Raw genomic sequence first — 22,874 nt, forward strand, 5'->3', positions numbered from 1 at the left:
GGATCTAGTTTGACTCCTAGGTACCCACATTAAGTGGGTTACAACAGCTGGTAACTCTAGTTCCGGGATATCCTACGCTCTCTTCTGGTCTCCACAGACATTGGACAAACAAGTGGTGCATAGACACGCACACCGGCAAAACACATATAGTGATCTGTTCTTATTTGGGCTCCAGAATTCTATGGTCCCAGCACTCTGTGGAGGTAGAGGTAGGTGGATCTTTGAGTTCAAGACCTGCCTGGTCTACAAGGTGAGTTCCAGGACAGCCAGAGCTACACAGAAAAACCCTGTCTCAAAATCTACCCCCTCCCAAAAAGACAGATGACATTCAACCCAGTGTTTAAAACACAGTGCCAATTCCTAAAACTTTTTGGTGATAGCATCTGCTAATGCCATCCAACTGATTAAGCTACTTCATAAAACATGTTTTCAGATAACTATATTTGGAAGTGTTATCAGTAAATAATTTCCCAGCAATATGAAATACTGAATGATATGCCAGTTCCTAACAATATGTGCAGCAAATGCTCAAGTATTTGCTACATTAATAAACTGAGACCATTTTAAAGATTAGAGTACCAGGCTTTAAGTCTACAGTGTCTACCTACAGTCACGAAGCTGTGGAGGCCACCTTAAGAAGTTGAACTGAGGCAAGAGGGGCTTCTGGTAAGGAAATGATGCCTGCTGCAGTGGCACGCAGCCCTGTACTTCCGATACTGAAGGGAGGCAGAGGATTCAAAGTTCTAGGCCAGACTGGGCAACACTGGAAGACCTGGTTGGGGGAAAAAAAGGACAGAAATCAAGAGTTAGAAATCTATAATTTTATTAAGACAAAAACTGACAGTATGGTATGAAGTTTACACTTAAACAAAAAATTTCACATACATCTTAACACATGCTGAAAAAGATTTTACAATGTAATTCTATTTGCAGGTCTAGACAATACTAAAAATTGATGGATCTCATGATTCAAGACAGTATTTTGGACATCAGTTAATCTGAAGATTTTGTATTCTCAAGTGAACCACTACCCCAATATGAAAGTTAATCTCCTGAGACCAGGGCTTGTGAAGTCATTCAATCCTTGAATAGACTCAATGGAATTTGTGCTGTCAGTAACTGAACCTGCCACAAGCAGTTTCAGGGTTCAAAGCTGAAAAAAAAAAAAAAAAAAAAAAAAAAAAAAAAAAAAAAAAAAAAAAAAAAAAGAAAAAGAAAAAAGCGAGAGGGCTCCAAGATTTTGCCCCCAGAGCAGAGGCTCCCCTCTTCCATCTCCCATAGGCCCTCCTGCAATACTTGAGCCAATGGCTTAGACGGACAAACTGATATATTTATAACTTTGTAATTGGAAAAGGTTTTCTCCAATTTCAAGAATTAGCACCTCTGAGGCAGAGTGGTCTGCCTCTAATACTCTCCAATAAACTTTCCCTCTCCAGTCAGTTTCCATCATCAAATGGCAGCTTTGGTAACTCAGAACTGGCTTTGTCCTTTGTGGGCCACTTTGAGCTCAGGTTGGGAGCACCTTGGCTGTAGGTTTTAGGATTAACAGAAAAAAAACAAAAACAGGCTCTCATAGTCCTTATTTATGATGACAATGACAACCTTTTGAAAAGGCAAACTGTACTGGACATAGAACCAATTAATTAGTTATCTGTTCTACTGTTTCACCATTTCCCCAATCAGGCTCCAAATTTTAATCAAAATGATTCTACCCATCTCCCTTCCTCCCTGCCCCAACCCTCCCACCCCCAATTAATATACCAGTAATAGCCAAAAAACTACACACATGCTAGGCTGTAAAAATGCAGTTAACACTATTGGGAAGAAGGCAGTGGGTTGTGGAGATGCTCTTTGAAGATCGACAGTATCTTTGCTTTCCCACATCCCAGTTCTGCAGGTTCTGTCCTTCATGGAAGGCCTGTTCCTTCCTTAGTAAAGCGCAGAACAGGTTGCCTTGAAACACTTACCCTTTCCCCTCCACTGGGATGGGTGTGCAAACTATACAGCTTGAACAATTTAAAGCACTTGGGCTGCTGCAGGACACAGAAACTATGCTGGCTCTTCAAAGGACATCTTCTCAAGCCACCTCTATGGTGTCAAGACAAGTACAACTCCTTCCCTCCCCCTGGAAACCCACAGTCAGAGGTGACAGGGGCTGGTACTCAACAGGGCTAATTCTTGTCGTCTTTTTTGTCATCATCCTCTGAGGGGTAGGAATGCCACGTTAGCCTTTCCTCATAGAAGGATATGACAACCTGTGGGCACTTGACATTGGCTTCCTTGGCAGGGACCAGGTCAGCCTCATCAGAGTTTTTCCTGCAGAACAAAGCACAAAGAAACTTTGAAGTCAGCCATTGTGGTCTCATGTTTTGGACCACCCAGGGAATGGGGCTTTAAAGGCTAAATTCCATAAACAAATTAGGAAACAGGGTACAAGCAGCATTTACTAGATATGTATTATCACATCATACAAAGATATTCCTCTGTTAAAAATCTCCCCCCAAGGGCAGGTTGCTGTGAGTGTGAGGCCAGCCTGGTCTACGAAGTGAACTCCAGGATGGCCAGGGCTATACAGAGAAACCCTGCCTCAAAAACTGAAACAAAACAAAACTAACAAAAATCTTTTCTAAGAAACGTTGTCAAAAGGTAGGTCATCTGACTCAACTATTTCTTTAAAAAGCCCCTCCCCCCAATTAGAATTTCAGAAGGTAGACAAGATTAAAATCTGGGAATAATATACATTATAGGGAGTTAACTAGGAGGAAGCTCTATCCATTCATCTTCAGCTCACTGGGTCCGTCCCAGACAGAGGCAGCAGCGTGGGGCAGGACAGAATGTGACAAGGCCCCACCACAAACCTCCCAAATGTGACCATGAACAAGGGTTTAGAGCCACAGAGAACCACAGAATAAGCCCATATGATTAAGCCTCTATAAGAAACCACACCAAGATGGCTGGAAATGTACTTATGAAGTATCTAACACACTGCCCTATTTTAACTGAAAGATTCTGGAGTAAGTTTAAGTCTTTTCACTACATAGAAATATTTTCTATTTTCAGCAATGGACAGGTATTACCACTTTCCTGGAAAACCATGCAGCAAATTAAAAAAATTTTATGTGTACGTCTTTTGCCTATACATATGTATACAAATGTGTGTCTGATGTTAAGATTCCCTGGAACTACAGTTCTACAAGGTAGTGAACTACAATGTAGGCACAGGGAACTGACCCTGAGTCTTTTAGAAGAGAAGCCAGTTAACTGCTGAGCCATCTTTCCAGCCCATTTTTTTTTTTAAGAATTATTATATTTTATGTATATGAGTACACTGTGGTGTGCTTTAGTCACACCAGAAGAGGGCATCAGATCCCATTACAGATGGTTGTGAGCCACCGTGTGGTTGTTGGGATTTGAACTCAGGACCTCTGGAAGAGCAGTCAGTGCTCTTAACCACTGAGCCATCTCTCCAGCCCCACATTTTTTTTTAATGTGCATGTATGTGGTACTAGAAATAGAAGCCAGAGCCATGTGTATTGTTCTACAGATACACAGACCCATGAGCATACATGTATCAGTCTGTGTCAGTGGTTCTCTACCTTCTTAATGCTGCAACCCTTCATACAGTTCTCATCTTGTGCTGACTCCTAACCAAAAATTCCATTGCTACATCATAAATGTAATTTTTCTACAGTTATGAATTATAACATAAACATCCAATACTCAGGATATCTAATACATGACTCCTGTGAAGGGTCATTTGGCCCTCAAAGGGGTCATGACCCACAGGTTGAAATCTGCAGCTCTATGTTGTTTTGGAGACCAGCTAGCCTCAAACTCACTGACAACTATTTGACTCTGCCTCTAAGAATCGGGATCAAAGGTGTGCAACTACCACACCTAGCCATGTGTGACTTTTAAAAACTTGGGTTTTGGGGTTGGGGATTTAGCTGAGGGGAAGGGGGATTGCCTAAAAAACAAAAGGCCCGGGGTTCGGTCCCCAGCTCCAAAAAAAAAAAAAAAAAAAAAAAAAAGAAAAAAAGAAAAAACTTGGGTTTTACAATCAACACTCAATCTTTTGAGGGTGAGGGAGTGGGTGCTGAAGTTCAAACCATGAGCCTTGTACATGCTAGGCAAGACCTCTATCAGTAACCACATCTTTATCATGAAGGTTTGGGTTTGTTTTGTTATTTTGCAGGGCTAGGGATCAAACCCTTTCCATCTGAGTCACACCCCCTAGCTCAACATCTAACTTTTTTTTTTTTTTTGGTCCTTTTTTTCGGAGCTGGGGACCAAACCCAGGGCCTTGCGCTTCCTAGGCAAGCGCTCTACCACTGAGCTAAATCCCCAACCCCCTAACATTTTTTTAATTTAAAAATTGTATTTTGTGTATATGAGTGCTCTATCTGCATGTGTACCTACATGTCAGAAGATGACATTAGATCCTAATATAGATGGTTGTGAGCCACCATGTGGTTGCTGGGATTGAACTCAGGACCTCTGGAAGAGCAGGTAGTGTTCTTAACCGCTGAGCCATTTTTCCAGTCCCCAATAACCAAATCTTAACCTTTAGATACGGTAGTGAGTCTGCCACAATTAGAGAATGCAATCCCCTATGCTCTTCCCCACCTCCCTCCCTCTTTGTCTTTCTGTTTTGTTGAGGCAAAGTCTTAGTCTATATTCCAAGTTGTCTCTAGTGCTAAAATGACATGGGTTATGACTGTCTCTTCTGTGTGTTTATGCTTTTAGGACTTCATGGCACTCTAGGCCAGGCTGCCTTCAACTGGTGATATTTCTGTTTTATCTAAGTGCTGGATTCTGTGTCTAGAATCGCACCTGCCCAAGGATGCAGCCCTACATACTAAGAAGATACGTCTTTAACTTACACTTGTTATATATGCAGGGCAAGTGTGTACTAGCTAGGCTACATAATACATCCTATTACTCAGTTTTTCTTTTCTCCTATAAGTTACAGGAAGTAAGCTAAATGAGGGTCAGATTCAATAAATACTGAGGGCACACACAGGAAGAAAATAAGTAATAGTTAATTGTGACCTGTGTCTTCAGGCCTTCACTGTATTGAAGTTAATTAAACCTTTTCGGGCATCATGTAGGAAAAACTACCACAGATATCAATTTCAGTGAAATTTCTAGACCAATCAAAGGACAAAGCCTTGAGAATCCTATTTTAACTGGTAATGGCTTAACATTTACTCTTCCTAATCCAGAATGGTGACAGTTCCCTGTGATCTCAACACAGAGTTTGGGGCAGGAAGATTGAGTTCAAAGCAAGCCTAGGCTAGAGTAAAACTGTCTCAAAACAAAAAACAAAGAGGATTACTTGTGCTGACTTGAACGCCTGTTCATCAAACTGTTGGAAAGTACTGTCGCTGAGTGCTCCATAACTAGGCTCTGGTCAGCAATGGACAGCAAATAGGACAGTGGTGCCAGGAGATCGTAAGGCAGATCAAAGTTCCCCATCCCCTAGTGGACTGCGCTGCACACTAGTCTTAGAAACCTCCCACCGTCCGCCGGCAGGTTAGACCACAGCAAGCACAAGCATGCTCAGCAGACGACACTCAACAGCGCTAACAGACGGGGTGAGTGTCAGAGTTGTTACCACTCACATACACAGCAGAAAGAAACAGCCTCACATTATGCTCAGGAACAGTAAACAGTCACGAGGCCTTGCTGACCCCTGCTGGCTCCTTCTGTAAATTTGGAATCTTCAAAATCAATTCTATAAATTCTTTTCTAACCCTCAAACATGAACAGAATATTGTTTATGGGGCCAGCCTGATCTTTACTAAGGAGGTGGAGAAGGAGGAGGGTGATTCAATCACATTTCAGGAATTTTTTCTTTACGTAACAGAACTGAAATGTGATTCCTCTCCATAGCCTCTCCCACCTAACCAAAAAAACAAAACAAAACAAAACAAAAAAAAAAAGGTGAAAATCTGAAAATCCTAAGGGCCCCTACCTGTAACTCATGAGTCCAGGTTGGTAGTCAGGCCGAGTGTCACTATCGAAGGACTATGTCATCTTAAAGATTTCACACCTGGGCGACTGGAATTTCGAAGGTCCAGCTCTTTTCCTCTGGCATAGAACAGATAGGGAGAAGGAAAAAAACAACCACACAGAGCCACTGGGAGACTCACCATTTCATCAGGAACATGAGCTCTCCACTGGAGTCAGTAGCTCCAATAATCCGCTCTGGCTCCAGACCCCGGGCAAAGCCTCGTGGCTTTTCTGACTGTAAAAACCAGATGGGTAGAGCCTTTATTGACATAGAACTATATCCTGAATGGAGTTATTTATCTTTAAGAAATGTAAGCCAACATTTACTCAGGGACTCCTCTGTTACCCACACCATGTGTCAGAAGTTTGAAGCACATGAGTCCTTCCAGCATGAACAAGATATACACCCCAAGCTTCACAAAGGTAAGTTACTTAAGATACTGAGGCAAAACAGTTTTTCTGTGTGTAGTCCTGGCTCTCCTGGAACTCACACTGTAGACCAGGATAGACTACCTTAAATATTTTATGATCAAAACACCAAAAAAACTGTCTATTGACAGGAAATGTATCCAGTTACACTCTAAGTCTCCAATAACTGTTACATGTTATTATTTCTGCACCATGGATAAAAAGTAAGATCACCTCCTAAGAGGAAGTCTCAAATCCTTTTTCACTTTGTTATGTTTTGTTGAGATAAGGTCTCTACAACCCAGGCCTCTTCCCCAATCTTGCCTCCCTCTTCTTCCTGAATGCCACGATTACAGGTGTATACAGGGTTAACCCTCAAATCCCTTTAAAACATTAGCTTATTTCTGAAGAGACAGAGAGGACATGACTTCTGAGATTCAAAGGAAGAGAGTCCTGCATAGTAGCTCACACCAGTGATCTCAACAGTCAGACCTGTTGTCTCAAAACTTAGAAGGCTAAGAAAGGAGGATTGCCACTAGTTTAAGGCAGGCCTGGGATACACACTGAATTATAGGCCAGCTGAGGCGGCTATGCAAGACCTTATCATAAATAAGTGAATGAATGAATGAAAATAAAATTAAAAAGGAAAAGGAAGTGAAGGTGAGGACAGGAGAGGAGGTAGAACCAAACTAGGATTCCCGGCCTCTGGCTGGTGACAAGCCCTGGTTCTAGCCTTACCTCTTCTTTCTTCTTCTTTGGTTTGCTTTCTTCTCCTTTATCTTCAGAATCAGAATCAGCTTTGCGCTTGCCTCCCTCTGATTTATCCGTCTCATGAGCTGTTTTCTGTGACTGTAGAAACTCAGCAATAAGGTCAGGGCAGTCCAGATTCTCTTCTGGCTCCCAAGTGTTGTCCTCACTGAAACCAGCAAGCACAGCAAGTTAGACTTTCCATTCGGATCAGTATTTTTATACCGGGGAAAGAGCTAGTCTTGGAAGAGTTAATAACCAATAACTAGACTTTCATTCAAGATGAAGAGCATTCCTAGTAGGGGAAGGTAGAGACCAAAGGCTTAGAAACTTGCGTTCTTCAAGAAAAGACTACTTTGCAAAAGTAGACTGTCCTATATAAAGACGTCCTCAGAAACCACTGTCTTAGGCCAGTAAGACACTTAAATGGGAGAAGGAGCTATTGGCCAAGGCTGAAGACCTGAGTTCCATCCCAGGACTTACATGGCACCTCCCCACCCCAATAAACAAAACAAGAAATTCAGTCATATAATAGTCTGTGTGTAGGTCCTTCTTCAGTAGACTATGAGATGTGGAGGTCAGGACTAAAACAAGGTAGGCAAACCCACCACAGAACTGCTAGTAAGCATGTCATATGATTTCTCATAGTGACCAAATTTATCTGTGTCAGTGAAACTTACTCTGAGAAACCTTTCCACTTTAGAAGATATTCCACCTTGCCCTTGACAACTCGCCGATCGAGAACTTTTTCCACCACATATTCCTCTTCCTCTTCTTCTAGTACCTCCTCCACTTTCTTTTTGTTTTGCTTTTTCCCCATAGTACCCGCCAGCTTTCTGGTGTGAAGGGTGACACTGCTAAACAATGAAAGGAAATAAAAAGGGCATCAGGCACAGGTACTGTTAGGTTAAGCATTGGATGGTGAGGGACCCAGGGAGATCACAGGTGATGTACACTGCTTCCAATGCTCTACTCACCTCCAATTCACAACCACGTTGTAATATTTGCTAGGGATAAGTCACAATTATTAATCTCATAGCAAATTATTGTCTTTTCTGTTCTTTCCCTTTGGACAAGGACTTATTATGAAACCTAAGCTGTCCTCAGCTTTCTTAGTGATGGAATTATAGGTGTATACCACAATGTGTGAAAAGAATTTCTGAATATATCCATTTACAACTTTTATACTAAGTCTAGTTTATATTAACTCCTAATATCCCTTGCCACAATATATAGTACCTAAAATATTGTGTTGAGTCACAGTTACATGTATTTAATTACCTGACTCTCTTTTTGGAGAGAGGGTCTCACATAGATAGCCCAGGCTGAATTTGAACTTCTAATCTGGTTTCTAACCCCTTAATAAAGATTTATTTATGTATATGCATACACTGTCACTGTCCTCAGGCACACCAGAAGAGGGCATCAGATCCCATTACAGATGGTTGTGAGCCACCATGTGTTTGCTGGGATTGAACTCAGGACCTCTGGAAGAGCAGTCAGTGCTCTTAACCACTGAGCCATCTTTCTGGCCCCAGTTTCTACCTTTCAGGTACTGGGATTACAGATGTGTGCTACCTTGTCCAGCTTAAAAAAAAGTCCCTTTATTTTTCACTCCATTTGAACAGTCATAAGTTCACAGCTCAAAACAGTCTTTTACTGTGTGTGTACTGAGTCAAGGACATCAGGAGACAATTTATGGGAGTCAGCTGCATGTGGATCTTGGGCTTAGCTGAGCAACTTCAGGTCCTCCTGATCTCTACCTCTCTGAGTGCTAGGGTTATAGTGTATGTCACATCCAGTTTCTGTAGTGCTAAACGACTGAACACAGGGCTTTATGCAATGTGCACAAAAGGCAATGAGCACGCTACCAACCGTGCTACATCTCCAGCCAACTCACACTGTCTCCCTTTAGTGGTACTAGGAATTGAACCTAGGGTTTGGAGAATGCTAGGCACAAGTTATAGCTAAGCCCATAAATCACTCTTATTCAACCTAGTTTGCTTAATAATTAATTTAGATTGAGGACTGCTTATAAAAAGCATTAGAATGGGGCAAAAAAGATGGTTCAGGGGTTAAGAACACTGACTGCTCTTCCAGAGATCCTCAGTTCAATTCCCAGGATGCACGTGGTAACTCACAACCATCTGTAATGGAATCTGATGCCCTTTTCTGGTGTGTCTGAAGATAGCAAAGTGTACTCAGGTACATTAACTTAGAAAATAAACAGGGGCTCTTGGTCTCTTGCTCTTATCTTCCCCCCTTCCCCCCAATACATGCTCATGGCCAGCCTCTACTTCTCTACTACCCTCTTGATTCCCCTCCCCATGCTCTGAATAAACTCTATTCTACACGAAAAAGAAAGAAAATAAACAGGGGTCAAGGGAAAGGTAGCTATCATGGATATACTATAGTTTATCTTTTTTCTCCCCCTCTTTTGAGTCAGAACAACTTTTGTAGAGTTGATCCTCTCCTGCCTTCACATGAATTCCATATAAAAATCTCAAGGCCACCTGGCTTGCATGGCATGTGCTTTACTTTGCAGGTCCTCAGTTTATTCCTTTCTAAAACATGCGTCAAGACAGAAAGACAGACAGACGAAGGATATATAGGGAATTATATATGGGTAGAACAACTTGTTCTTTTGTGTTGGGATTTAGAAGATGGTTTTGCTTATGAAAAAAATCCCAAATATGGTGCTAGAGAGATGGCTCAGGGGTTAAGAGCACTGACTGCCCTTCCAGAGGTCCACACGGTGGCTCACAACCATCTGTAATGGGATCTGATGCCCTCTTCTGGTGTGTCTGAAGATAGCTACAGTGTACTTATATACAATAAATAAATAAATCTTTTTAAAAAATCCCAAATATGACTGGGATGTAATAACTCAGTTGGTAGAATGCTTACTTCACATGAATGAAACCATGCATCTGACCCCTAAAAACTGGGCATGGTGGTGTACACGTGCCTATGATCTTAGCAGGAAGGTCAAGAGTTAAAGTTTATCTTTGTGTGTATAATACCGTATCAGGAAACCCATAAAATACACAAATTTTTTTCTAGTATAAAATGTCTAGTTCCTTAAATCTCTTACCTTTAGTTCATTCAATTCTGATGTTGTAATTTTTCCCATTTATTTGTTTGTTTGTTGTTTTATTTTCTGAGACAGGGTTTCTCTATGTAGCCCTGGCTCTTCTGGAACTCGCCCTGTACACTGGCTTTGAACTCAGAGATCCTCCTGCCTCTACATCCTGGGTGCTAGGATTAAAGGTGTGTTGTTTCTTGTTTTGTTTTATTAAGGTCTGAAGCCTTAAAGTTACCAGCCAACCACACAGAAAAACCCTGTTCAGAAAACAAAACGTGAAGCAGAGGGTAATGTGTAGTGCTAAACGGCACCTCTACAGTACAAGTGTGCACCACACCATGTAGCTTAAAAAATAATGATTTTAAGTCATCACATTTGCTTAATATCTCAAATGAACCCAAGAACTGTATAAATGTAGTTCTTTTAAGAAAGAACAGTTATGAACAACAGTGCCAACCAACCAGAGCTTCCAGGACTAAGCCACTACCCAAAGACTATACATGGACTGACCCTGGGCTCCAACCTCATAGGTAGCAATGAATAGCCTAGTAAGGGCACCAGTGGAAGGGGAAGCCCTTGGTCCTGCTAAGACTGAACCCCAGTGAACGTGATTGTTGGGGGGGGCGGTAATGGGGGCACGATGGGGAGGGGAACACCCATAGAGAAGGGGTGGGGGAGGGGTTAGGGGAATGTTGGCCCGGAAACCGGGAAAGGGAGTAACAATCGAAACATAAATAAGAAATACCCAAGTTAATAAAGATGAAAAAAACCAAACCAAACCAAACCAAACCAAACCAAAACAAAAACTTTACGAAATACAAAGTAGCAGGTTAAGAAAAAAAAAAAAGTTATTTTTTTCACCAACTTTCCCAGGGCCAGTTATACAGAAGAGGGTTCCAGACTTGAAGACCTGCATCCCATCTTCAGAACCCACAAGGTGGCAGGAGAGAACCAACTCCAGACAGACCTTCACCCATGTACCAGCATGTATATGTACTTCTGTTGTGATGGGAACCCCAAAAGACCAAGGAGCCAGTTCTAAAGCAATTGCATTAGGGTCTCTCTATTACAAGCTTGAGCTCCCTGCCAACAGGAAGGTGGAACCCTGAGTGCAGTTTCAGGCAAGCATTTAGAGGCAAGCAAACAAGCATAGGGCTTCCAGCCTGGTACACATCTGATTGGGGGGGGAGGGGCATTATGGCCTTTAACATAATTGGCTGGTGCTGGGAGCCAAACCATAAACTTAACCTTTGCTTTCCTCCTGATTGATGGTTGTTAGGCAGTGAGGTGCCAAGGGCTGGCTTGTAACTTTGGAGGTACAGATTTGTTGGGGAGTAACCTGGAAAGTGGTGCTACGTGCCAGTTTGTTAGTTAACTTGCATTCAACCTTAGGTCAGATTCTCTAAGATGGAGTCTATAACCATGATCTGGTCTCTCACTTCTACATGCATAAACACAATAAATAAAACTTACTACTTGTGATGAAAAGCTTAGTCCCAGGCAAGGTAGCACACACCTTTAATCTCAGGAGACCAAGGCAAGCAGATCCCTGAGTTCAAGGCCAGCCTGGTAAAGAACAAATTCCAAATCCAGGCGTTGTGGTACAAACCTTTAATCTGAGCCATGCCTTCTGCTGGAGGCCTATATAAGGACAAGGGAAGAAGGAAGGCTCACTCTTCCTCACCTGCTTACTTGTCAGCACATCTGTTGGAACCTACTTCAAGATTCCAGCTTATATAGAGGACCGGCTTACACAACGAGCCTCATGGGACTGAGCAACCACTGCGTTCTTGGACTTCCCATGCACAGCTGCCCGCTGTTGGGTTAGCTGGTCTTCAAACCGTAAGTCGTTATGATAAATTCACTTACTAGATAGACACAGTCCATAAATTTTGTGAGTCTAGAGAACCCTGACTGACACACTACTTACATGAGAAATAATGCTTGCTTTTCTCATTTCAGTACTAGCCCAGCTCTTTTAGAATTGCAACCCTCCTGCCTTTGCTTCCACATAGGTGGGATTATGACTGTGTACTACACTTAGCACTAATACGTGTATACTGTAATTTACTGATTTATTTTGTGTATATATGTGTATCAGACACAAAATTAAGCATTTTGTTTTGCCTCTGAAGATAGTATAAACTAAAGAAATAGAAAAGGTGTAACTATGAAGCCAGTGTAAACGTAGCTTTTAGTTGTTAGCACAGAAAACATAAGCTGGGGAGAGTAGGCACCTTCATTTTGGTAAAGTTCTTATCATGTACCCATTAGGGCCTGACTTGGCTCTCCAGAATCCTTCCAACTCTGGGACGTGTGCTTCTAACTTCAGGGCAAGGGAGAGACACAGGTCAATCCCTAGGGCTTGCTGGGCAGCCTGGCCCACTAAGTGAGCACGAGGGAAAGTACCTAAAAACAACAAAAAACAAAAAACAAGGCAGAAGGCATCTGAGAAATTACACCCAAGGCCCAAGGCTGAACTCTGGTCAGACACAGTGAGGGCTACTTATGAACTTCTAGGACACCTGCTTCTGTACAGCTTGAGAAATCTAATTCTAGGGCCTGGAGAGATTAATCAGTAGGTAGGAGCATTTGCTGCTGCTTACAGGGGACCGAGTTAGGCTCACAAATGTTAACTCTAGTTCCAAGCGGTAGGCCTCTGGTTGCGGACATATGTACATACAGACACATACCTACATATAATTACAAATAATAGAAATAAATCTTAGCACTTGGGAGGCAGAGGCAGGAAGATCTCTGTGAGGTCAAGACTACAGAGAGACCCTTTCTCGAAAAAAAAAAAAAAAAACCACTGTGCTGTCTCTCCAGCCCTGGTGCCTGAACTCTTTAACAAGTGAAGTACAGGCTCTTTTTGCATAACAACCAATACTGGGTTGGAGAGGTGTTCTGCAGTTAAGAGCTGTTTTTTCAGCTGCGTCCAGGGATAATTATCTGAAAACAGGACACTGTTATCATCCAGTGACTACTACGGAATAAAACTGGCAGATAGGTCTCAGAAAACAGAATATGCATGGAACCTACTAATAGTATCCTGTGTATTTTAAATCATCTCTAGTTTACCTGTTATATCTGCAGTATAAATACTACACAAATAGTTATTGTATATGTGGAACTCTTGGATTCTGACTGAGAGCTAGCAAGCAGTACTTCTGGAGGTATAAAAACTAATTTTATACCTGTCCCATGACAGTGAAAAAATCTGAGTTATAAATTTATATTACTATTTAGAAGCATAAAGTTGTTTTGAGGGGTCAGAAAACAGAAAGATTAGAAATTTTGATGGAGATAGTTCTTGTGTTTTGTTTTAGCCGGGATCTTATGTATTTCTGGCCTGAACTTCTCTTTGTAGACCAGCCTAGATCCAAATTTACAGAAAATTTCTTTTCCTGCCCTGGCTTCCCCCCGCCCCCCTTGGAATTTAAACAACAGGCAGGAGCTATGTTGCAGTACCTGAGGAGGCCAAAAGAGGGCATTGTATTCCCAGAAGTGTGGTTACAGACATGGTATAAGCCACCTTGCGAGTGCTAGAAGTTGAACCCAGGTCTTCTGGGAGTACAGCCAGTGCTCTTAACTATTGGCATCTCTCCAGCAGGGAGTTGGGTTTTGTTTTGTTAATTAGGATCTCTAGGTGGGTATGCCTGTGGAGACCAGGAAAAGGATCTCCTGGAGCTGGATTTACATTTGGTTGTGAGCCACCTCTGAACTGCGCTGGGAACCAATCCCACATAAGGACAAGACTTCTTAACTGCTGAACCATCTCTCCAACCCCAGTATTGGTTAAGAGTTTAAGCCTTAGCAGGGTGTGGTGGTACAAACCTTTAATCCCAGAACTCAGGCGGCAGAGTCAGGCAGATCTCTGAGTTCAAGACCAGCCTGGTCTATCTACAGAGTGAGTTCCAGGGCAGCCAGGGCTAACTTGTTTGAAATTCTGCTGCATCCAAGTCCTAATTCTTCATTATACAGTGTCTTTAACTGAAGGATAGTTATCTGAAAATCAGTGCATTAAGAATTCACTTTTTGGGGTTGGGGATTTAGCTCAGTGGTAGAGCGCTTGCCTAGGGAGCGCAAGGCCCTGGGTTCGGTCCCCAGCTCCGAAAAAAAAAAAAAAAAAAAAAAAAAAAAAAAAAGAATTCACTTTTGGGGGTTGGGGATTTAGCTCAGTGGTAGAACACTTGCCTAGCAAGCGCAAGGCCCTGGATTCAGTCCTCAGCTCTGAAAAAAGAAAAAAGAAAAAGAAAAAAAAAATTCACTTTTGGGGCTGGAGAGATGGCTCAGTGGTTAAGAGCACTGACTGCTCTTCCAGAGGTCCTGCGTTCAAATCCCAGCAACCACTTGGTTGCTCACAACTATCTGTAATGAAATCTGATGCCCTCTTCTGGTGTGTCTCAAGACAGCTACAGTGTACTCATATACATAAAATAAATGAATTTTAATTTAAAAACTTTACTTTTGCACAAGAAAAATGTTGAAATGTACAAGCAGGCCTTGATCAATAGTGGCTCCAGAATATAGACATCTCAGAAGTAGTGCACTATGGCTGTAATTCTAGCAGTCAGGAGACTAAGGAAGTAAATCTGAGGCAAGCCTGCAATAAACTTCCTGTCTCAAAACCAGCCCACCAGGGGGCTGAAGAGATAGCTGAGCAATAAGAGGACTGGCTGCTCTTACAGAGAGGACCTGGGTAAAGCGCCCACATGACAGCTCACAAACTCATCTGTTAACTCCAATTCAGGGGCTCTCACTCGACTCCCTCTTCTGGCCTCAACAGGCTCCTATACGTGCCAATTATACATGTACACATAAAATAATAAATTTAAGAAATACATAAAAACCAACCAACTCACCTAGCTACCTACAAGAAACTAGAGATAAAGACTGCCACAAGAATAACTATAAGCCAAAAGCACACATCCCATAAGCCTATAGTGCATTCAGGCCTGTGATAGTTGCCAGACAGCAAAAGGCTATAGCTTCAAATCCTAGCATAGCACCCTAAATTAACAAATTTCCAGTGCAAGGCTTCTTGTGATTAAAAAAAAAAGGGGGGGGGTTGGGGATTTAGCTCAGTGGTAGAGCGCTTGCCTAGCAAGTGAAAGGCCCTGGGTTCGGTCCCCAGCTCCAAAAAAAAAAAAGAAAAGAAAAAACAAAACAAAACACCGTCACAAGCAGGAAACTGAAATAACAAAACTGGTGTAGTAAATGCAAATATTATCCAGTGGGGAAAACCTATAACAGAGGTAAGGAAGCAAAATCTTGGACGGAATAGAAAACTTTCAACAAAATAATTACAGAAAGAATCTGAAGGGCTGAGGAGACGGCTCAGCGGTTAAGAGCACTGACTGCTTTTCCAGAGGTCCTGAGTCCAATTCCCAGCACCCACATGGTAGCTTACAACTATCTGTAATGGGATCTGATGCCCTCTTCTGGTGTGTCTGAAGGCAGCTATAGTGCACTCATATACATTAAAGAAAGAAAGAAAGAAAGAAAGAAAGAAAGAAAGAAAGAAAGAAAGAAAGAAAGAAAGAAAGGAAGGAAGGAAGGAAGGGAGAAAGAAAGAAAGAAAGAAAGAAAGAAAGAAAGAAAGAAAGAAAGAAAGAAAGAATCTGAAGACTTACTACATAAGTATGAACTCAGTCTGGGGATCTACACTGTAAAGTTCTATAACAAATTTGAGAGGTGGTGACTTCAGACTTAAGGTATTAGATACATATTTCCAATAACCACAACTACTACCACTCCCTTCTCCCTGCCTCTTTTCACACTTTGTCTTAGAGCCAGTGGTTGGTTCACTATATAGCAGACTGACTTTGAACTGCTTCTGCCAGAGCTTCTCAAATGCTGGGAATTATAGACATTCACACCTATTGTTTATAAACAAAATCTCGATTGTTTGATTTTACCCTGCTGGGAGTGAAAGCTTGCTAGCTCAGAAACAGGGAAAGCATCTGCTGACCTTACTCAGCCTGACTTCCCAGAATGAATCCCCTCAACGTAGACTCACCTACTTCTAGTACGTCTTTCTATCCATTCTAACTCCCCCTTACTCTCATGTGTTTTTTTCTTAATCTCATATTCACTTGCTGTCAACTGGTCACCTGCTCAGCTTCTTCCCCTATGAATGACTTTATTTAATCCTGTCTACAGTATCCAAGCAGAGAGTTCTTGGATGATACATGTGTGTGCTAGGGCTGAGCCACACCACAACTAAAAACAGTTTTTCCAGGAAATAACACAAATCTTGGGGGCTCACAATGTGATCAAATATCCTGGCAACACACACCTATTTTATTTTAGATAAATACCTCCCAACACATTATTTTTAGATGTTTAGGCAGGGTCTTCAACCTAGGCTAACTAGAACTCAATCTATAACATAGCCTCAGGAATTCTCTTGCCACAGCCTACTAAGTACCAAAATGACAAGTAAACATTGCAATGCCTGGCTATTCTTTTTCCAGATAGGGTTTCACTGTAGCCTACCTAGGCTGAGCTCAAACCCTTACAATCCTTGCCTTGGCCTCCTGAGTGTTGAAATTACGGGGATGAGCTACCCCACGCAGCTATTTTTTAGTTTAAATGTCACTCCTTAGAATGCCTTCCCTAAAGTTTTAAGAACCCACTTCCCTATTGTATTCATCTGTCAAAACCCTACCTTTTCTTCAAGACCTACTTTACATGGTACTTCCCTCATAAAGCTAACTCGATCTAACCAAATTCTTTCCTTGAAATCCCCAAAGCATTGTTACTATTTCCCCTCAGACAGGAAATTGGAATTCTGAGTCCTGTGCAAATCATAAAAATACAAAGCTGCAGGCTGGAGAGATGACTCAGCGGGTAAGAGCACTGACTGCTCTTCCAGAGGTCCTAAGTTCAATTCCCAGCAACCACATGGTGGCGCACAACCATCTGTAATGGGATCTGATGCCCTCTTCTGGTGTGTCTGAAGACAGCTACAGTGCGCTCATATACATAAAATAAATAAATCTTTAAAAAAAATACAAAGCTGCAAGACTTTTAGGGAATGACCAATCTGATCAATAAACCCTGAACAGAAAACAAAGACAAGCCAAGGTGTCTTTTCTATAGTAATTGACAAACATGTCAATAATAAAACTAAAGTGAAGGCATTTATGGTACAAGTGCCACTCTTTTTTTTTTTTTTTCAGAGCTGGGGACCAACCCAGGGCCTTGGCGCTTCCTAGGCAAGTGCTGCACCACTGAGCTAAATCCCCAACCCCTGCCACTCTTTATTTTTTTTTTTTTTTTTTTTTCCCTTTTTTTTTCAGAGTTGGGGACCTGGCTCAGGGCCTTATTTGGCAAGTGTACATGAAAATCAAATGCCACTCTATTTCAGATGCAAAATCTCAATGAAACATACACACACACACACACACATCTAGCATGAATAATAATTTGGTTTTTGTGTCTTTTTGGAGTCTAGATGGGGGTGCAGAATTGGTTGCTGCAGATTAAATCCAGAGCCTTGCACACACACAACACACCATGCTGCTTTTCTGTGCCAGGATCTCAACTCTGTAGCCTGGGTTGGTCTCAAGCATGTGACTATCTTTCTTCTGCAACCACCTCTATTCAGTGTTTGTAGCAGGGAGACAGGGACAGAGGACAACTTACATAAGTCAATTCCCTCCAGTCACTATGTCAGTCTTGGGACCAAACAGGTTGTCAGACTTGGTGGGAAGTGCCTTTATTTATCAAGTCATCTCAAAGGTCTAGCCTGGTTTTTTTGTTTTGTTTTTTTAAATTCTTCAGCCCAGGTCTCAATCTCTGGTCCAGGGTAGCATGGATTTTATTATACCTTATATAAACTAGACTGTCTTCAAACTCCAGGCAATAGCCTCTACTGTCTCTCCTTCAGTGACATATTATAGACACATGCCACATACCCACCTGTGAAATTATACACAAAACTTTATTTTACACCACTTTACACAAAAGACATTAAGAAGGCCAGAGTACAGCTCAGTGGCATAGCACATGGGTTTTGGGGTTCAATCCAGTGCACTACCACCACAGAAAAACAAAAACAAAAAACCCCCAAACCAGCACAACACACTTTCCCAAATTTGGGCTAGGAGTGTAGCTCATCAGCAGAAAGCTTGCCAAACTGGAATGCAGCTCAGTGCTTGCCTAACATGTAAGAGGCCCTGAATTCCACACCAACACTGCAAAAAGTAAAAACACATACACATTAAAAATGAAACTGTCGGGGCTGGAGAGATGGTTCAGCGGCTAAGAGCACTGACTACCCTTCCAGAGGTCCTGAGTTCAAATCCCAGCAACCACATGGTGGCTCACAGCCATCTGTAATGAGATCTGATGCCCTTTTCTGGTGTGTCTGAGGACATAGACAGTGTAATTAATATGTAACAAATAAATCTTTAAAAAATTGAAACTGTCAGCTAGGTATGATGGTGCATACCTATCTCAGTTCAGGGGCTGTAGAGAGAGATGGCTCAGTGGTTAAAAGCACTGACTGCTCTTTCAGAGGTCCTGAGTTCAAATCCCAGCAACCACATGGTGGCTCACAACCATCTGTTATGAGATCTGATGCCCTCTTCAGCTACAGTGTACTTATATATAATGAATTTAAAAAAAAAAAAAGATGATAAAATCCAAACATACCAACTTCTTCTAGGTCCAGTCCTCAAAGTTGGAAAATGGGGGTATCAGGCTGATTCAACAGGTAAAGGTCCCACAACCCTAATGACCTGAGTTCAATCACCAGAACAAGTGTTACAGAAGAGAATGACCCCCACCCCCTAAGTTGTTCCTGATCTCCATAAGTATGTCATGGCACACCCGCCCCCACTTTTCAAAACTAAGGGAGGCTGAAGAGATGGCTCAGCAATTAAGAGCACTGACTGTTCTCCCAGAGGTCCTGAGTTCAATTCCCAGCAACCATATAGAGGCTCACAACCATCTGTAATGAGATCTGATGCTCTCTGCTGGTGTGTCTGCAGACAGGGACAGTGTACTCATATACATAAAATAAAAAAAAATTTTAAAAAAAGTGACTAGATAGAAAATTAGAAATGCTTTCACTGCCCAAATCTTTTAAGGAACATATGACTCTTTTCCCTAGGCCTTGAACTCCTGCTGCTCCTGCCTCTACCCCCCAAATGCTGGCTGTACTCACAGATAACTGGGCTCTTTTCAACCCACCACTTCCCATATATGCCTAAAGAGCATCCAAGGAAGAGCACAGGCACTAATATCCTGATTATAGTCATAACTCTATCAGAAAGCCTTAGATCTTTTGATTAACACAAAACTGGAGAGGACATTCTATATTCTAGTGTAACTAGTATATAATATATATAACTAGTATATAATTTTTAAGACTTTTTATGGCACTGAAACATAACTCAGTGGTAGACAACTTGCATGTGTGCAAGGTCCTCAGTACCACATACCGAAATGAGTTCCATATTTCATATACTGTGTTTCAGTATAAAAATATTTTCGATGCCTGTGGGCATGCAGGACCTGCTTTCTTTGGTCCCTGCCATACCCCACTTGTCAATCAGAGGACAATTTTGTGAAGTCAACTCTTTCTTTCCACCTTTACCTGGATCCTAAGAGTTAAATTGAGGCTTACACAGCAAGAACCTTTTTTATCTGATGAGTCTTGCCTCATACAGCCTCCCTACTCACAATGAAGACCTATTAAAGGCAGAAAGTGGCCTTTTCACCCTTGACTCCTCTGGTAGCCAAGGAAGGCCTTAAATTTCTGATCCACCGGTTTCCAGCTCCCAAGTACTAAGATTACAGGCCATCACACCCAGCCCAATTTATGGGGTACTGGGGATTGAATCCAGGGGTTTGAGGCAGGGAAGGCAAACATTCTACCAACTAAGCTACACACCCCAAGTACCCCTTTTTTCTTCCACATTTGACATGGACACTTTAGACTTCTACCCTACTTACCCCAGCAACTCCACTTTTAGACAAGGTCAAGAAAATGTCTGACCCTTCACCCCAAGACAGGTTCAACAAATCTCTTCCCCGTTAGCACACCCGGAGCAGCCCACGTCCAATTTTACTGGAAATTACTTTTTCGTAACTCTGGCAAGAGAAATTTCTCTGATAATGGCAATTGAACCCAATATCCTCAGGTTTCTTTTTCTTTCCTCCAAGGGCTAAGGGGATTGCCCGCGATTGCCACCGTGTCCACTCTCTCAGGTTACACTTCTAAACCTTTAGTGTACGAAGTCGTGATCCTTGCCACGCACACCCAAAGTACCATGCCTGTCTCCTTATGGACGTCCCAAAGTTTTCTTCCTTCTCCCGCCCAACTCCAGAGTTGCTGAGCCGGGTCAAACGCTCCTCGTCTAGTTCTTGAAAAGCTAACCCTCCGATGGCTCCGCTCCTCAGGAACCACTCCGCGCCCGGACTCTGGATTCACTGCCCCGCCCTCTCCACGCTCCCGCAGCCCGCGAGCTCTGCGCGGGAAACCGACCGGTCGGGCGCTGGGCCGCGTCCCCAACTCCTGTCTCCACTCTTCCGTTAGCGGCCCGCGCTCGCCCGCGGCCTCCCGCCGTCGCTCCCCCTCCCGCTTCCAGCCCGCCTCTTCACCTCGTAGCAGCGCCCGACAGTCCGAGAGGAATCGGTGTCGCGCTTCTCGCGCGTTGCGTCAGGCGGTCCCAGGGAGTAGCACCCAGAGGAGCAAACAGCCGTGTGGCCTCAAGTCGGTCGTCCTGATGAAGCGGCGTACCGCAGGCCCGGCCAACGGCCCTCCCCTCAGCCGAACAAAAGAGGTTCTCACTCTGCGCGGCCCGCCGCCTGCACTGCGCAGACGCGACGACCCGCCGCAGGGCAACTTGGGATTCAGAGTCGGCCCGAAACTACAAATCCCAGAGTGCCGCGAATCCCGCGCCGCCCACCTCCACTTTCAGGAGTTGTAGAGTTTTCTTTGTAGTTTCTTTTTTTTAACTTTCTGGAAAGGCGAAGTCGACTGTTGTTTTGAACACATAACTCTACAGCCTAGAAAATTACTGGGTAATGGTGGGGTTTGTTTGTTTAATAACAGGGTACGTAGCCCAGCTGGCTTCGGAAGTTGTGGCCTTTCAATTGCTTCAAACGCCAGAGTGCTGGATTTCAGGGGCATGCTAGTACTCCTTGCTCAGTCTACAAAATTAGGACACGGGGGTTTGGAAACTAACACGTTGATGTTTGGTCACTCTGCACTTAAAAGAAAAATCTTATCATATTCGTTACCTGAGATTTATCAAATCTCCACCTTCAATAATGTCCAGCAAGCTTATCTATTATTGCCACCTAGAAGAGGTTCCTACCTCACAGTTTTTTGGTTTTTTTTTTCTTTTTTCTTTTTTTTTGGAGCTGGGGACCGAACCCAGGGCCTTGCGCTTGCTAGGCAAGTGCTCTACCACTGAGCTAAATCCCAACCCCCTACCTCACAGTTTGAATCAGTATTCCGTTCAGAAAGTTAAACCTCTAGGTAGACACCATCGCCACTTTCTGAATTTTCTTTTTTTTCTCTCCCCCTCCTTTTTTCTTGTTTCACTTTAGTTGTTTTTGTTGAGTGGACAGGGTCTCAAGGAAGCACTTAGACGCCTGATCTTCCTGCTTCCACTTCCCAAATGCTGAGATTACAGACATGTGCCACCACATGCAAAACTTTCCCTTTATTGTCCTTGCCAGTGGGTGACTTTCATGGGGATTTCTTCATCTCCATGAACAAACTTTATCAAACTAGAGAAACAGAACTAAGCAAAAGCCACGACTGTCATTCTTTAACAAGTGCACTAGTTGTGATTCAGGTAGGTTGCTGCTGCTAATTGTTCGGCTGGGAACTCCAGTAAGGACAGAAGACTCCTTGTATCCGCCATACTTAGTAAAGTCCTGTGCTTATTGCTAGCATTCATACGGTCATGCTTTGACTCTCAGTATTTATTGGTAAAAATTCATTGATAGTCGGTTTAAGTGAATATATGAGATGTCCAACAGATAATAGAACTGATCAAATTTTCCAAGGCATCTTGTACTAGTACTCAGGATTAAGGCAGGAGGATTGTTGTGAGTTTAAGAGAGGCTTAGGCTATGTAAGGAGTACCAGGCCAGCCTAGGTTACAGAATGAGAGCATGTCTCAAAAAAACAAAACAAGGACAACTTTCCTGTTCAAAAAAACTTAAGACAAAAGAAAAAGAGAGATTAGCTTCACAATGTCATACAAAAATCAGTCAAAAGAGTCTGATTCTTCCTGAAAATACTTGGGTCAAGCCTCCAAAACCAGGCGGCAACCCATGCATTCTGGGTAACTTTAATAGTGACAATACTAGGGGCTGGAGAGATGGCTCAGTGGTTAACAGCACTGACTGCTCTTCCAGAGGTCCTGAGTTCAATTCCCAGCAACCACATGGTGGCTCACAACCATCTGTCATAGGATCGGACGCCCTCTTCTGGTATGTATGAAGCTAGTTACAGTGTATACATAAAATAAATAAACCTTTAAAAAAAATAATGACAATACTAATAAAACTGTTAGCTTTGAGGAGCTGGAGAGATGGCTCGGAGGTTAAGAGCACTGACTGTTCTTCCAGAGGTCCTGAGTTCAAT

At 42.7% G+C, this 22,874-nt stretch overlaps 1 protein-coding gene across 2 annotated transcripts; it reads right to left on the reverse strand.

Annotated features, from left to right (window-relative positions):
* Window positions 1-806: 806 nt before the first annotated feature.
* Cbx1 (chromobox 1) lies at window positions 807-21,088 on the reverse strand. Of its 2 annotated transcripts, none has more exons than XM_032912777.1 (5): window positions 20,873-21,088; window positions 7,851-8,027; window positions 7,162-7,339; window positions 6,156-6,250; window positions 807-2,316 (listed from the first exon to the last, which is right to left on the reverse strand). In XM_032912777.1, the coding sequence occupies exons 2-5, from the start codon at window positions 7,988-7,990 to the stop codon at window positions 2,172-2,174; spliced, it is 558 nt and encodes a 185-aa protein (XP_032768668.1). In that variant the 5' UTR covers window positions 7,991-8,027; window positions 20,873-21,088; the 3' UTR covers window positions 807-2,171. The 2 variants fall into 2 exon arrangements, with proteins under 2 accessions (XP_032768668.1, XP_032768667.1); XM_032912776.1 differs by having other exon boundaries at window positions 6,156-6,274.
* Between the last annotated feature and the right edge of the window lie 1,786 nt (window positions 21,089-22,874).

This window comes from Rattus rattus, chromosome 9, assembly GCF_011064425.1.
Source record: "Rattus rattus isolate New Zealand chromosome 9, Rrattus_CSIRO_v1, whole genome shotgun sequence".
NCBI classification, from domain to species: domain Eukaryota; kingdom Metazoa; phylum Chordata; class Mammalia; order Rodentia; family Muridae; genus Rattus; species Rattus rattus.